The sequence below is a fragment of the Dama dama genome, chromosome 28, assembly GCF_033118175.1.
Source record: "Dama dama isolate Ldn47 chromosome 28, ASM3311817v1, whole genome shotgun sequence".
Classification (NCBI taxonomy): domain Eukaryota; kingdom Metazoa; phylum Chordata; class Mammalia; order Artiodactyla; family Cervidae; genus Dama; species Dama dama.
Genome location: NC_083708.1, coordinates 23,394,604 through 23,407,162, shown reverse-complemented (window position 1 = coordinate 23,407,162; position 12,559 = coordinate 23,394,604). Strand labels below are relative to the sequence as shown.

The following is a 12,559-nucleotide window of genomic DNA, read 5'->3' as shown; positions in this document are numbered from 1 at the left end:
AAATCTGTATGCAAGTCAAGAAGCAACAGTTAGAACTGGACATGGAACAACAGACTGGTTCCAAATTGGGAAAGGAGTACGTCAAGGCTGTATATTGTCACCCTTCTCATTTAACTTATACGCAGAGTACATCATGCGAAATGCCAGGTTGGATAAAGCACAAGCTGGAATCAAGATTGCTGGGAGAAATATCAATAACCTCAGATATGCAGATGACACCACCCTTATGGCAGAAAGTGAAGAAGTAAAGAGCCTCTTGATGAAAGTGAAAGAGGAAAGTGAAAAAGTTGGCTTAAAACTCAACATTCAGAAAACTAAGATCAAGGCATCTGGTCCCATCAATTCATGGCAAATAGATGGGGAAACAATGGAAACAGTGACAGACTTTATTTTCTTGGGCTCCAAAATCACTGCAGATGGTGATTGCAGCCATGAAATTAAAAGACGCTTGCTCCTTGGAAGGAAAGCTATGATCAACCTAGACAGCATATTAAAAAGCAGAGACATTACTTTGCCAGCAAAGGTCCGTCTAGTCAAGGCTATGGTTTTTCCAGTAGTCATGTATGGATGTGAGAGTTGGACTATAAAGAAAGCTGAGTGCTTTTGAACTGTGGTGTTGCAGAAGACTCTTGAGAGTCCCTTGGACTGCAAGGAGATCCAACCAGTCCATCCTAAAGATCAGTCCTGAATACTCATTGGAAGAACTGATGCTGAAGCTGAAACTCCAATACTTTGGCCACCTGATGCAAAGAACTGCCTTACTATAAAAGTCCCTGATGCTGGGAAAGATTGAAGGCAGGAGGAGAAGGGGACAACGGAGGATGAGATGGTTGAATGGCACCACCGACTCAGTGGACATGAGTTTAAGCAAGCTCTGGGAGTTGGTGATGGACAGGGAAGTCTGGCGTGCTGCAATCCATGGGGACGCAAAGAGTCAGACACAACTGAGCGACTGAACTGAATATTTTATTACGGTGAGAGGATTTGACGGATGTTGCAGTGATTTTTTTTTGTAATTTCCTGGAATTCCTTTTTGCCTTATAACGGGTCAGTTTTGTAAAGGTTCAATGTGGGTTTGTCTGATTGGAAGGTACAGAATTCTCTCTATATATCCATTAAATTAAACATGTCATCACCTCATTAATATCTTCCATATTCTGACTAATTTTATGTCTGCTTCATACATAAATTTTGAAAAGCTGTGTTAAATCACCCACTCTGATTGTGGACTTGTCAAATTTGCTCATTATTTCTTAGTTTCTTTTTATGCACTTCATGGCTATGTGGTTAAATACAAGTTTATGATCTGTGTTCTTGATGGATTTTTCTTTGTATTGTTATGTCATGCCTCTTGAGCTCTGTTAATACTTTGGTTCATATTCTATATGTAACATTGATATCTTTCTTCATCCTTTGATTTTCAACTTTTCTACATACTTTTGTTTAAATTGTGTCTATTGAAAATAGTATATTGCTGGATTTAAGAACAAACTAGATAATTCTTTTCACTTATGAGCTTAATCTCATGGTATTTGTTTTTAACTATTGAACCCAGGTCTCCCACATTACAGGCAGGCCGACAAATGCTTTACCTTCTGAGACACCAGGGAAGCCCCAACTGATACGTTTGGATTTATACATCTTATTTGGGGCTTTCTTTTTATCATTCTTTTTATTTACTTTTTTTCTTTTTGAATGCCTTTTTTTGAATTGATATTCCTCATAAGCCCCCTTTTTCCTCCTCTGCTGATTTGGAAGCTATATGTTGAATGTCTACCTTTTTGGTGGTTACTCTTAAATGTTTATATATGTAAATATTTCTAACAGTCTACTTTTTCAATACTTCATCATTTTATAATTTTCTGAGCTTAACAATTGTTTCCTGGATTCCATGCGTCTGTTCTTAACTCAGTGTTATTAATATTTTTATAATTTAGACACTCTATTCTTTATTTTCATAATGTTGGATGTTTATTTTCTCATGTCCATTTAATTTTTTAATTTTTGCCTTTTCATATATTGGTGGTTTTTGCTTTTATTCAGATTGCTGCATTTAGCTCTTAGAGCATTCTACATATATTTATTTTAAAGTTTTTGTTCAACTGATACGCAATGCTGTTTTAATGTGAGGTCAAACTATGTCCCATTGCTGATTTTGTTAAATGGCTTTCTGAGAACAAATTTCTTGACACACTTAGTAGAAATCTGAGCATATTTCTGAAAATAAATTTTCTCATGTACGGGAGCATTTTGGTTTGCAGACTCATTTTGAATATGAAGTCCTTCAGTTTTCATTTTCTTCTCACTCTAGCTTTTTGTATTACATGTTTATCTAGAATTTCTATGTTTGAAATGGATGGGATGAGGAAATATGTCCTCATCAGTTAATTCTATCATTGTTGTCATCTAGTCTAGTCGCTACCACGATGATGATAGAATTAACTGATGAGGACATAATTCTATTGTACGTCAGCTCTATTTCTATATTAATATTTGAGGCAAATTCCTCCAATACCACTGAGATTCTTTAGACATGCTAAAATTTTACGTTAATTTGGGAAGTATTGATACCTTATTAGACTTTGCAACCAAAAACAGGAAGAGTGTGAGTTTTCATTTGGTCAGGTCTTTTTTTTTTTTTTTCTTCTATTTCTCATTAAATGTTCACATTCTAATGCCTTCTGGAATAGTTAACCCTATACTACTCAGTTCTTGATCAACATTGCTAACTTCAGATTCCTAGAATCTATGCAGGATGCAGGAAGATTCAGACTTGAGGTGATATTTCTCCTCGTTCCTACAAGGTCTCTTCCATCAATTAATGCCACTTGTATTTATTTTTTGCTGTGAAAGGATGCTATGAGCAGTGCTTCAGTCTCTGTAAGGACATGAGTCCATTTTTCTCCCTAGAATTGCTGGCTATTCTGATAATTTAGGTCTACATCTTCTTGGACTAGCTTCCTACAATCATCTGTTTCCTTTTTCAAGCACAATGTCAAGGCCCAAGGCCAGAAATGCATGGCCATAAGCCAAGAACAGAATTAGTCTATAGGCTAGAGCAGCAGTTGTTGCTGATGGAAGGCGTGTGTGGGTGTGAGTGTGTGTGTATTTGTGCATATTAAGGACACCTGCTTATAAGTCTCTGGAGAAAAGAATTTTTTCTCATAATTGTCAAGCTCTACTTCCCCTCTGTTGCACTTTGTTGATTCTAAAATATTTGTTCTGAATGATAATTATCTGGCATGGGGTGGGGGGAAGTGTAGCAATCTAATAAAGAAATATGTCATTATGCTCATATTTAATCCATTTAAACTTGTTTATTTAGCAATGGGAGCTTCCAAATATTTTTGGGTATTAACATGTCATGCTTAGACGTAATTAAGTCTTTTCATTTTAATTTACTTACATCATGTCTGCTATCTTCAAAAGAAATATCACTTGGTCTACCACTCAGCATGGAAAAGTGGATTTAAAAAATAAATAATTTGTTCTGAAATTTGCCCATAAAATGTTTACAAAATGGAATAATTTCTAAACTATCGATAAATAATATATGTATATATTTGATATATATGTATACATATATAATATTTTTTCTCCAAATAATGATCCTAAACTGAATCAAAGTTTCAAGATCTACAAGATTCTTGATGACAACAATAACAACAACAAAAAATAAATCAAAACAAAGTCTTATAAGATAGGCAGGACAAAGCCAAATTGTTGTGAAATGAAACGTATGCTACATGGGTCATCTCTTTTGGAACCTTAAGATCAGTTTTTTGCAAGATAAGATAGTTTGAATCAGGCATTTTTAATTAGACTAGTTTACAACATAATCCCATTACTCTAATTAAAGAACTGAACATAGTATTTTTACGCACTTCTTGATAACTTTAAAAATAGATATCAACATTCATACTTAAAATTCCACATTAAAACAAAAATCCTGAGATCCAATAGATTAACATGAGTTATTATAAGAAGAAACTTCTGAACTATTGGTTGCTTCCTTGTTGATTACACTGTGCAACACTTTCAAGGGTCATGAGAAGACAAACCAAGATTTAGAACATTCCTTTGACTGAATTATGTCCTTGTAATTTGCCACAAATCCTTCAATTAAAACAAAAATCCTTGAATTATTACAACAATAATCTGAATCTTTGACTCTGTTTATGCTGTTGCTTCAAAGAAATGAATGCTGTCCTGTGAAAATCATTGAAGGAGAGAGCAATAAATACACTATACTATTTTTGAGACTAAGTCTTTAATAATCAACCACAAATAATTCCCAGTTCAGAAACCAGCTTTTCTAGAATAAAAAGAATCCACTTTAAAATATATTTTTAAGTGTATCTTTCATTCTCAAAAAACAGAAAATATGTGAGTCCATAGCTATTGCTCTAGGTTCTGCAATGCTCCTTCAACATTCCTTCTGGGGATTTAAATGGATTTAATTTTTAATGGAATGAAATTTAATAAAACTGTCCCTCATTGCAAAACACCAGTGATTGGAATAGCTGCTATAACACAAGCTTTCTACTTTTCATCCAACTTTTCATTACTAAAGGATTTGATTGTAGTACTTTTTTCAAGCCACCCCTTTCATCCTTAAATATTAACTTTATTTCAACTGTCCTTCTAACATCTTGCCCACTCCTTTCTTGTTTCTAACCTTAGCAGCCCAGTTGAAAAAAAAAAGTAACAAGTAGGTTCTCCATGTTCAAGAAAGTTGTGGATTTCTTCAGAGGACAATTTGAGTTATTAACTTCCAGGATTGGAATAACAGTCCAAACTCTCACCTCCTCGGTAATATCCCCATCAGATTGTATACATCATCTAGTTAATCAATCTAATTCCAAGGAATTTATCATCTTTCTTAGCTGACCATTTTGTTCTGAATAGTACTAACGTGACTCATTTGTGTCCTACTCTTTGCAACCCCATGGACTGCAGCCTGCCAGGCTCCTCTGTCCATGGACTTCTCCAGGCAAGAACACTGGAGTGGGTAGCCATTCCCTTCTCCAGGGGCTCTTCCCAATCCAAGGATGGAACTGGGTCTCCGGCATTGTAGGCAAATTCTTTACCATCTGAGCCACCAGGGAAGCCCAATGTGAAGCCTTTGAAAGTGACTATTCAAAGGAATGCCTGGACGTACATAAAGAAGTCTATTCTGTCATTTTTGAGACAGCACTTAACATTTTTGAACAAAAAATGCCTTCCCCTTTCTGCATTAAGGTTTTGGCACATTGTTCAATTCCATTCTCTCACCCTTTCTTATCTGGGTATAGTCCAATTTGCTAGTGTTCCTCTTACAATGAGGCTTCCAGAACAGAGTAAGTTTCAGACAGTCTAATCAGTGAAAACTAAGTATAAATCCTAATCTTGTGGTTTTACTCCTTAACATGGAATTTGGGGTTTTTTTTTGGGGGGGGATATCAAATTTTTGTTTTATTTTCAATTTATAGCTAAAATCTCTGGACTTTTTTATTTGATAAGTTGCCAAGCTGGTCTCCTTTTTAGACCTGTATGAAGAAATTCTCCTTGTTTTCTTTGGCACTAAAATTAACTTCTTTGACTGTCCAGCAGATAAGACTCTGCACTTCCACTACGGGGAGTGTGGGTTCACCCCTGGTTGGGGAACTAAGATCCCACAGGCCTTACAGTGTGGCCAAAAGAAAGTAAAGAAGAAAAATAGAATCAGAAAATTACTTAAATAGCTACAATTCCACTAATCTAAGCGTACCAAATCAATCATTTAAAATTTTCCCTTATATCTTTCCTTATGCTTAGTAATACTCCAATTATATGTACCACTTTGTTATTTCATTTTACATTATGTCATAAGTATGTTTCCATATTTCTACATGAATTCCAAATTTTTCATCCTATTTAAATCTTCTGCAAATTTTCCATCAAGTTAATATACCATGATGTCATTAAGCATTTCCAGTATTATTATTATAAATAATCCTACTTATTTCATAGGATTATAAGGTTAGATGAACTCCTCTATGAATCTATAGTACTATTGCCAAACTGCTTTCAAAATGGAAGGATAGGACTTCTCTGGCAGTCCAGTGGTTAAGACTCTGCACCTTTACTGCAGGGGCAGAGGTTTGATCCCTGGTTGGGGAAGTTCTGCGCACTAAAGAATGTAGCCAAAAACAAAAAGGAGATGCAATGCTAGGCTTCCCCTAACTCTGCAGGAATGACAATCCCAAGGACTGCCCTCTAAGCATACAAGGATATCTTTGTTTCCCTCAAATTAACGGATGTATATTATAGATTTGGGGCCTTCCCAGGTGGCTCAATGGTAAAAAAATAAATCTGTCTGCCAATGCAGGAGACGCAGTTTCCATCCTTGGGTCCAGAAGATCCCCTGGAGAAGGAAATGGCAACCCACACCAGTGTTATTGCTTGGGATAATCCTATAGACAGAGGAGCCTGGCAGACTACATCCATGGGCTCTCAAAGAGTTGGACACAACTGAGTGACTGAGCATGCACATACGCATTATAGGTATTAGGTTTAGCCTCTTAATTAGAAAATGAAGAGCCGTTACTATCCTTTTATACCTTATGCCAAATTCCCTAGCAGTACTATGCAAGCATCTTTTATAATCTGACTCCACCTTACCTTTCCAACCCTCCCCTCGTCCTCTACATGGAGTTAATAACCTCTACCTGTGCATTCCAATAGCCAGTGTCTGAGTAAGATATACAACTCATCACATTGTTTCATAATGGAAGTCTATCTATATCTTTGTCTTTCACCTAGACTGTGAGATTTTCAAGGGAAGGATGAGGATGAGGTCTTCATTTTTCTATTCCAGTACCTACAAGTATACTGGTACAACAGACTGGAACAGACTGGTTCCAAATAGGAAAAGGAGTATGTCAAGGCTGTATATTGTCACCCAGCTTATTAAACTTATATGCAGAGTACATCATGAGAAACGCTGGGCTGGAGGAAGTACAAGCTGGAATCAAGACTGCCAGGAGAAATATCAGTAACCTCAGATGTGCAGATGACACCACCCTTGCCGTGGCAGAAAGTGAAGAAGAACTAAAGAGCCTCTTGATGAAAGTGAAAGAGGAGAGTGAAAAAGTTGGCTTAAAGCTCAACATTCAGAAAACTAAGATCATGGCATCTGGTCCCATCATTTCATGGCAAATAGATGGGGAAACCATGGAAACAGTGGCCGACTTTGTTTTTCTGGGCTCCAAAATCACTGCAGATGGTGATTGCAGCCATGAAATTAAAAGATACTTAAACTCCGCTTTTCCAGTAAGCAGCCTGAGCTGACCCCTAAAAATGGTGCGCTATTCACTCGACCCAGAAAACCCCACAAAATCATGCAAATCAAAAGGTTCAAATGTTCGTGTTCACTTTAAGAACACTCATGAAACTGCCCAGGCCATAAAGGGTATGCATATCTGAAAATCTGAAGGATGTCATTTTAAAGAAGCAATGTGTGCCATACAGTCGTACAATGGTGGAGTTGGTAGGTGTGCACAGGCCAAACAGTGGGGCTGGACGCAGGGTCGGTGGCCCTAAAAGAGTGCTGAATTTTTACTACACATGCTCAAAAGTGCAGAGAGTAATGCTGAGCTTAAGGGCTTACATGTAGATTCTCTGGTCATTGAGCACATCCAAGCAAACAAAGCCCCCAAGATGCGGCGCTGGACTTACAGAGCTCACGGTCGGATCAACCCCTACATGAGCTGTCCCTGCCACATTGAGACGATCCTTACTGAAAAAGAACAGATTGTTCCTAAACCAGAAGAAGAGGTTGCATAGAAGAAAAAGATATCCCAGAAGAAACTGAAGAAACAAAAACTTATGGCCATAAACCTTCAATTTGTAAAACACAATTTCTGCAAAGCTCAATAAAGTAAAGCATAACTAAAAAAATTAAAAAAAAAAAAAACAACTTATGGCCCAGGAATAAATGCCGCAGAAAATAAATGCAAATAAAAGTAAATAAATAAATAAATAAAAGACACTTACTCCTTGGAAGGAAAGTTATGACCAACCTAGACAGCATATTAAAAAGCAGAGACATTACTTTGCCAGCAAAGGTCCGTCTAGTCAAGGCTATGGTTTTTCCAGTGGTCATGTATGGATGTGAGAGTTGGACTGTAAAGAAAGCTGAGCGCCAAAGAATAGATGCTTTTGAACTGTGGTGTTGGAGAAGACTCTTGGGGGTCCTTTGGACCGTAAGAAGATCCAACCAGTCCATCCTAAAGGAGATCAGTCCTGGGTGTTCATTGGAAGGACTGATGCTGAAGCTGAAACTCCAATACTTTGGCCACCTGATGCGGATAGCTGACTCATTTGAAAAGACCCTGATGCTTGGAAAGATTGAGGGCAAGAGGAGAAGGGGATAACAGAGGATGAGATGGTTGGATGGCATCACTGACTCAACAGACATGGATTTGGGTGATGTTGGTGATGGACAGGGAGGCCTGGCATGCTGCGGTTCATGGGGTTGCAGGGAGTCGGACACGACTGAGCAACTGAACTGAACTGAACTGAACAAGTGTACCTGACATAAAGAGCAAGTGTTTTGTGAAGGAAAGAGAAAGACCACCCATTCCATCTTTTCTGCAATGGTGATACTGGTGTAACGGTACCTTGTTTTTTCTAAGATGCATTTCATTGATTACTGCTAATATTGAGTATTTTCCTGTACTTAATCATTGAATCATCAGTTGTGTGATTGTTGATATTCTTTGCCCATTTATATGTTGGGATAGGCTTTTATATTGCTATCATCAATCTGAATGTTCGTTTTCACTTTGCAAAAGCTTATATAACAGTCATGATTTTCAAGGTGTGGCTCTAAGTGCTTCCTAAGTATCAACCCATTTAATACTCGCAAAAACCCTTGGAGATAAATGCTTTTAGAGGCACAGAGAAATTAACTCACTCACCCAAAGTCACACAGATAGTAAGGGGTAGACCAGGATTTGAACCTAGGGACTTCAGAGTTCAGGCTCCTAATTCTTATTTTATGCTATCCCTAATTATACTTTAATATTTATTTTTTTATAATATTGCTATAATAAAACTAGTCGGTGGTTGTGCTATTTATTTTAGTTACTTTATTTTCAGTTGTACTCACATTTTGAAAATAATCTGTGTCCAGAGCTATCCAGACCAAAGCTGGATTATGATCCAGAGCCCGGCTCCCTCAAATAGGTTTGTTGTTTTTAATGCTGATTTGCCCAGCCTGGCATTTGACACGCTATTGTGGTCCCCAGGAGCCTCACACCCACTGACTCTTCCCTCCCCTGCTCCACGTGCAATCCTGATTGTGAAGATGTTTCCTTTGTTTCTGGAATGTAATTCACTCTCCCTGCTGAGACTGAGACTCTTTTATCCATAGAACTGCCTTTCCCCACAGATTGCCCAGCTTCTCCTGCTGCAAACACTAGAAGGCAGATTGTACTTTCCACTGAAAATGCCTCTGCTAGCTTGTCCCAACTATCAGGCAGAAGCCTGTGTCAGACAGTGATGTTTCCTGTGAGACTAAGGCCACCTCCCCTTTGGGGTATTATGATCTTAAACTGCGGTTTATACCCAGAGACCATAGAGTTTCTTAGAGTTTCTTAGAGTGTGAATTCAGACCCCCACCCTCAAAGCACAGCTCAGAGCACCACGCAAAGCAAAGCGCCAGTCATCTTCCCACCTCCGCCCACCCTCCGCCTCAGCCTCCTCCGCCACTTCTTGGCTTATTTCATTAGCCACTGCCCCTATGTAGGCATTCCAGCTGTCTTCACCGCACTGAGAGAATCTGTTAGTCTTCTGTACATTTTTGTTCACATTTCAAAGCTTAGAAAGTTGCCAAACCTTGCAAAACGTTGGGACTGAAAGGCGAGAGTTTTCAGTTTTAGGCAGTAAACATTTCATCTGTCAAGGGCTCAGGGACATGAGCTTGCTGGTGGATGAGCTACCTGCGATAAAACTTCATTTGCCAGGAGGGGTAATTCTCAAATTCCCATCTTAGTTTTCTTTGATCATATACTCTGGAAATGAATCTAGGGAGTCTTTTAATTCCAGTTATTGACTTCTAGGTAGTAAATGAACACTAATTAGATAAGATTATCCCTTGAGGTAAAACAATAATGTGAGGGGGGAAAAACACTTGAAGTGTTTCATTGAAGATCAGAAAGGGGTATTATACTTTGTATTATATTTTTTTCTTCCTTTAAAGTTCAGTCTCATTAATTTGATCCATTAATCCACCTTTCAGCATTCTTCTGAATATGAATTCTGTTCCTAATATATTCACACCAGCAAATTGATTATCTAAAATTTGATTAAAAATGTCTCCTGTGTTTTCATTCCATTTACTGTTGTCCTATGCATGACCCCTCACATACACTCAGGGTCTCCCTTCTCACTGGACCACCTCAGCATCCACACAACTGTACTATAATGCAGTCTACATTTCTCTCTTCTGTCCTTTATGTTGCTATTAGAGACTTTTCAAAATACCATGCCAAAATCCAGATAGATTGTTTACACAGACTTGCCTGATAAAACAAAGTAATTTGTGTCAAGGAAGGATAAGATGTCCCTAGGGATTTTATGATATGTGTTTTGATTTTTTTTCTTAATTATATTTCTCTTCCATATTCACAAGGTAAAGTTGATATGGGATATCCCTAAGTGGCTATGAACTTTGTTCCATCCTAGTAGTTCCTGCAGGTTTCAGAAGTAAGGCTATCTACTCCTAAGGTCCCTCATGTTATAGTTTCCCAAAGTTCCCCTAAGTCTGATAACTTTTCTCAGGAGGAGACATTAAAAACTTCAGAAAGTGGAATTTGAAGTTACTTTATTGGGTTCATCAGATATTTCTTGATCACTGGATTTGAATAAAATACTTTTCCAGTAGTATTGTATTAATATCTAGACAGCTGATTTATTTAGAGTTATCAAGAAATAAAATTTTTTTTGAGCAGAATAGAATGGGTGCTTTTTTCATAAAAAATCATTCTGTTTTCACAATTCAGCTATTGCCATTATTTATAAAGATAGAATTCTTCCCACTTTATCCCAGGTGGCTTCTATCTTCATACAAAAAGCCCTCACCACTTCTAGTCCATCATTTCATTAACCTTTTTAAAGTTGATTTCAAGCAAAAATGGAAGCACAAAGTTCCAGGTACACTTAACTAAGAGTTCAGTGTTCTGATCACTTACAAAATTCAACTTCTGCCTCAGAGGTTATTGTGTATTACAAAATGATTTTTCAATGTCTCGTTTATATGAAAGTTGTTTTACAGCCAGAAGCTTAAAATTTGGAATGGAAGTCCTAAAATGACTGCATGTAAAGGATGTCCATCCTAGCCAATGTTAACTCTAGCAACAGGGCAAGCATAATAGAAATGAAATCCTTATGAAAGTCTTAACATTTTTCTTGTTCTAGGGATTTTCTTGTGTGTGTGTGTACTCAGTTGTGTTTAACTCTTTTCGACCCTATGGACTGTAGCCGGCCCGGCTTCTTCGTCCATGGGATTTTTCAGGCAAAATACTAGAGCGAGTTGCCATTTGCTACTCCAGATCTTCCCAACTCGGGTTGAACCCACATCTCCTGCATTGCAGGTGGATTGTTTACCACTGAACCACCAGGGAAGCCCATGGATTTTCTTAGCTGAATGCATATACATACATGCTTTTAAATTAGTGCTTTCCCTTGGCAAATTCTTATACTTTTCTCTAGTGTCCCAGAGCTAGAACTGTTAGTTTAACTCCTCACCATTCTGAAAAGAGAATCTAATAGAAATTTCTAATTTTAGGTTTTATGGTTTTAGAGCAAATTTACTTTACTGGTCCTGACTTTTGGTAATCTCTCATTCCAGAGAACAAGGCCATTCATACATTCTGTAATTAAGAAATGAATGAATACCCCAATGAATACTGCTGCTGCTGCTGCTAAGTTGCTTCAGTCATGTCTGACTCTGCGACCCCATAGACGGCAGCCCACCAGGCTCCTCTGTCCCCAGGAGTCTCCAGGATTCTCCAGGAAAGCAAATGGAAAAAGAGTATTATCTAAGAACACTGCAGTTGGTTGCCATTTCCTTCTCCACCAATGAATACCACAAAGTATAAAATGCAAAAGCTAGTACTAGTGATGATTTCTTAAACACAGTATTGGGTTTCTTTTCAATGACTCATTGGCAACACTAACTGAGCAACTGTTTCCCCCTGTGAAAGGCATGCTTTTTCTATAACGTGTCATCCAAAGTAACAGGTTCAAAACCTACTCTTTCAGCTTTAACTATCAAGCACTATTTTGTTTGTATGTTTTGTGTACCTAATATGTGGAATCTTAACTTTTCCTTCAAAATCCAACCTTAAAAATAAACAAGCAATATATATATATGGCTTCGTCTGTAGTCACATATATTTGAGCTCAGTTTAGTAAGGTTTTGTAAATGGGCAATTAACACCTTTGCTATTTAGCTAAAGAGCTAGTTTAATAGTGATGTTAATTATCTACCTTTTGTCCTGATCTGTTTTATTTTAATGTAGGCATCAAGCAA

General features: G+C 37.6%; 1 protein-coding gene across 1 annotated transcript in view; it reads left to right on the top strand.

Moving 5' to 3' along the window:
* The window catches only part of C28H6orf58 (chromosome 28 C6orf58 homolog), a 110,069-nt gene extending 102,263 nt beyond the window's left edge, over nt 1-7,806 (top strand). The window contains exon 8 of the mRNA XM_061131796.1: nt 7,637-7,806. Coding sequence (XP_060987779.1) covers nt 7,637-7,806 — 170 coding nt within the window. The remainder of the gene's footprint in view (nt 1-7,636) is intronic.
* Nucleotides 7,807-12,559: the final 4,753 nt, after the last annotated feature.